The following is a 4,403-nucleotide window of genomic DNA, read 5'->3' as shown; positions in this document are numbered from 1 at the left end:
GCAATTAGAAGTCTGTTGGTGTGTTGCAGTGCATTATACTCCTTGTGTAGCTATTCAGATACATCCTTGCACAAGTGTGCTCAAAACTGACTTCCCTTCCCTCTGAAACAGCTGGGGACATTCTGGGTGACAGGGTGCATGTGGATTGACACACCTTACTGGTAATGCTGTGAGTCTTGGTGGTTTTGTGTAGTTGCTTAGTGCCTCCTCTGCCAGGTAAACCTGGAATTTGTCTGTGAAAATTTGGTTCTTGTAAACTAAGTAGAAAGTTGATCATCTCTGGAACTCTCATCGCCCTCAGTGACAGCTCCAACACAGTTTGCAGAAGTTCTGGTAGCAGGCTACCAAATCTCAGTGCCAGGAAAAGAGAGCAAGTTGAAAGATGTGAGAGCTGGCTGAATTCTTACTGAGGTTGCTTGGCCCCCAGATGGGTTTTGTTGTTTGGTTTTGTTTCCACCAGCTGTCCTGTCCAGCATGGCCGGATGAGCTGGAGCTGCCCAAGTTGAGTCATTCCTACTGTCCTTCGCAAACCTTGCCAAAGATGCATTAGTCTGATCCTGTGGTTCTCACTGACCTGGACCGTACCTGCTGTGTAAGCATGTGCAACTTTGCTGCTTTTAAGAAATCCAAGAGAATAGACAGTTTCTCCTTGCGTGGGTCAGGTCGTTCACGGCAAACCTTCCTGCAGTTTTCTGTTACGCGTATTCCAGGACGTCATTAATGGACTGTGTATTTCCTTGAGAGCTCTCCAGACTGCTTTCTTTTCAGCTTATTACCAGTTCTGCACATTGCCATATTTGCTGTGTTTTTTTGTGTTGTCTCATGTTTTTTCTGATACTATTGATTTTTATCCTTTTAATTATTTATTTCAGTTAGTCCAACTTCTTTCTCACTTCCTCTGGGTCTCTCTTAAGGGCTTTGTGAGAAAATAGGGAAGTGTTTTTTATGTTGTCGTGCTATAAATTTGCTTTCAGGCTTGAGAAACTTGGCAGCCTCCCTCTTAAAAATCTGTTTTGGACAGGAGCAGTGAGGATGAGTTAGTATTTCCAAAACTTTTTGAAGTATGTGGAACACTACAAAGATATCTGGAGTAACTTCACACTTTTATCACGGAGTTGACAAAACTGGTTTTCGATGATGATTTATGTGAATACTTTCACAGTAACGTTATTTACATTCTGATTTACAGAAAACATTTCAACTGTAACATTTTACCGTAGCTGAATGTAAACGAGTACAAAAATTCAACAAAATTGCAATTAAGTAAGAGTGATAAGTACCTTCTTTCAGTAAATCCCTGTGATTTGGAGGAGTCTAATGCTAAATTTAACATTTCAGGCTTAGTGTAATAAAAGACCAGGTAAGGATGAGATATCCTTACTCTGAACAGTAGCATACATTGTCTGTATAAAATGTCTGTGTTGTGTGGTAGGTGTATGGTCTCTTTGCTCTTGTGCAGTGAAAATTTGAAGAATTGAAGAAATACAAAGTTTTTAGTTTCCTGATATATTGACAACACTTCCAAGGCTTATTTCCTTATACCTGTTAGCTGTGCGACAGCTGAGAATAGCTAATCCCATATTTTCTTCTGTGCCACAATGTGATAAACAGAATGAAGGAAACTACTTCACACTTGTGTGACATTTCCAAGATTATCCTTAACAATCAGCACAGAAAGTGGATTTTGCCAACAATATCCAGTTGTCTCTTACATTAGCAGCCCTGTCAATCGGACTGTGGTGGACGTTTGATAGGTCACGAAGTGGCTTTGGTCTCGGAGTAGGAATTGCTTTCCTGGCCACATTGGTGTCGCAACTTCTGGTCTACAATGGAGTTTATCAGTAAGTATTTAGTTCTTTAAGGTTAAATGACATAAAATCAAAGTAAATGAAAGAGTGGAATTTTACATGGCTTCTGAAGCTACCAGCACTTTATTTTTTTGAGCATTGCATAAATTGGACTTGAAATTGTTCATGAAAGCTTTTATGTGTTTGTGAGACTTTCAGTTGGAAGTTGCTTACTTCAATAAAATTGCTACCTTACCGACAATGCAACATGGCTTTTCTAGCTGAAAAATGGCATTATAATCAATAAGAAGCCTCCTTTGTTATTTGCTGCAAGTAATTAAGTTTCTGTAATACATGTCTTTTTTTAGTTGAAATGTCCTGGTACTTAAACTTGTGGATTTGTCTCATGATTGGAGGACTCTATGTATTGCACAATGTTCAGCTCAAAAACAAGTGTTCTTTTCCAGATACACGTCTCCAGATTTCCTTTATGTTCGTTCCTGGCTGCCATGTATATTTTTTGCTGGTGGAATAACTATGGGCAATATTGGCAGGCAGCTGGCAATGGTAAGTTTGGAGGGGGTGTCGATTGCCTTCCAGTAAAATGTTAATCTGCATGTCATCCTTTCCTTCATACATACCAATCAGCTTGTGGATGTGAGGTGGAGTCAGCTTTGTGATCTAGTTAGCGAGCCATTAGTACTGTTAGCCAGAGCACAGCCCATGCCTTTGCTCTGTATGCTCTCCGGTGCATAGTTTCAGTCCTTTCAGGACCGGGAGCTAAATAAGAGCTCCTGTGTTTGGTTGGGGAGGAGTCAGGCCGTGCTCAAAGTCCGAACTGTTCTTTCTGCTGCTCAAGACGACAGAAATTGCAGCCAACATTGTCTGCACAGAGCTTAGGGAGACCAAACCTCACTGAGTGAAGTGTAAGCTAAGCTATTTTATCACCCATTTGACAGAAAAAATCCCCCTCGTAAGCAGTCTTTTTCGTTAGTTATGTAAATTACTATCATTAACTTTGTCAACTCCTGTTTTTCAGTATGAATGCAAAGTCATTGCAGAGAAGTCTCATGAAGACTGAAGAGGAACAATATGCACCTTTTAAACAGGAAAATATCTGACAAATGACTGTTGGAGGAGCATAAGGAACACTTGACTATGAAATTGCCAAAATGCAATTTTTCTCCCTTGAGTGGTATAGTTTACTGCAATCTGTGATTGCTGCTTCTATAGAAACCTTGATGTCTGATTTTGATTACTGTGAAGTTACAATAGTATGCAATACATTTGACAACATTGGTTAAATTATAGGATTCTTTTTTCCAAATCAAAACGGAGTTTACCATAAATTCTTGTCTGTCCATAATGTTGCAGTGCCAAACTGAACCTTTGCACTATGTGTCTGTAGCTGAAACTTCTGCTTCACTTTATCTTGAAAGCTTTGAGGAATTTGTTCAGTGAAGGGCGGGAGATTCGAGTTTGGGAATGAAGATCTCTTTCCATGATGATAGCCCATAATATCTTTATGAAATTAATAGATGACAGGTGAGCTTTGTTGCAGTAAGTAACTGATTTCTGCCTATTAACACACTGCATCCTTCTTTTTACATCATAGGTGAGGAAACTTAATACAGATTGTATGGGCTGTTGCCGCAGCATTTCATTTGCCTGGGGTATGTGCCCAGTATCACAGAATACAGACATGGAAACTGAGGCTGGAAATTATTTGCTATTTTTTCCCCTGGTACAACCAATAGACATGTTTGTGTATTAGTTTATGTGGACCATCATCAGATGTGGACAGATTATAAAACTACTTCTTGTGTTGAGTAATGGGATACAGTTTGAGTCGTTCTTGTACAATCCCTTACGCTGACTTGTGTTAATCCCTTATTAAAAAAAAAAATACAGGGAGTTTTTATTTTGAAACTTAATTGTGCTGAGCTAAATCAACCACTACCATATGTAGTGTCCTATAAACATCCGTATACCAATATTACTCTTGGTAGGTCTTATCTTTCTACCTGCTCTGCTTGCAGGGATCGGCAGAAGGAAGCAAGGGAGTATTTTAGGTACTGATGCAGCCCTTACTGTTGTGACTTGTCCAAGCAACTGTACCTGCATTTGTTCTTAGAGCAGTTTTCTGAGGTAGAGAAAAAGTTAGCCCTGTTCTGTGGATGCCTGTGCACGGAAGTCTGATAGGACAAAGAGCTGAAACAGGCTGTCTGCTCATTGATTCCCTTAAGAAGGATTTTAGTGTGTCGCCCACGTTTGGGGGCATACGTAGAATTTGCTCTTGTCTTCTGCAGCTCCCTTTTAAAACCGTGAGATAAAAGAAAATGGTGCAAGAAGGCAGAAAGCAGACTTCAAGAGGACACTGCTAACCTGTGCCAGCAGAGAAATTGGCATGGGATGTCTCTGCTTTGTTTTCCCTCTTCTGTCTCTGTGTCGATGATGTTTTAATGTATTTGTTCTCTTTTTTGTTTTGAAGTACATTTTAAAATCCTTCATGAAAGGTTTATAAGATGTTACAGTGACCTAGGGAGGCTGGTGTTGGTCCAAAGAACAAGTAGATGTTTAGGTAATTTTTTTTTAATAAATGTGTGTATGCGTGGT

At 39.8% G+C, this 4,403-nt stretch overlaps 1 protein-coding gene across 1 annotated transcript in view; it reads left to right on the top strand.

The window, feature by feature from the left end:
* INSIG2 (insulin induced gene 2) overlaps nt 1-3,373 on the top strand; it is a 7,345-nt gene extending 3,972 nt beyond the window's left edge. Inside the window, exons 3-5 of the mRNA XM_010139556.1 lie at nt 1,675-1,841; nt 2,255-2,354; nt 2,827-3,373. Coding sequence (XP_010137858.1) covers nt 1,675-1,841; nt 2,255-2,354; nt 2,827-2,868 — 309 coding nt within the window. The 3' untranslated portion in view covers nt 2,869-3,373. The remainder of the gene's footprint in view (nt 1-1,674; nt 1,842-2,254; nt 2,355-2,826) is intronic.
* Nucleotides 3,374-4,403: the final 1,030 nt, after the last annotated feature.

The sequence above is a fragment of the Buceros rhinoceros genome, unplaced genomic scaffold, assembly GCF_000710305.1.
Source record: "Buceros rhinoceros silvestris isolate BGI_N320 unplaced genomic scaffold, ASM71030v1 scaffold36817, whole genome shotgun sequence".
Classification (NCBI taxonomy): Eukaryota; Metazoa; Chordata; class Aves; order Bucerotiformes; family Bucerotidae; genus Buceros; species Buceros rhinoceros.
Note: the sequence above shows the minus strand (reverse complement) of the source record. Positions and strands in the feature narration are given on the sequence as shown.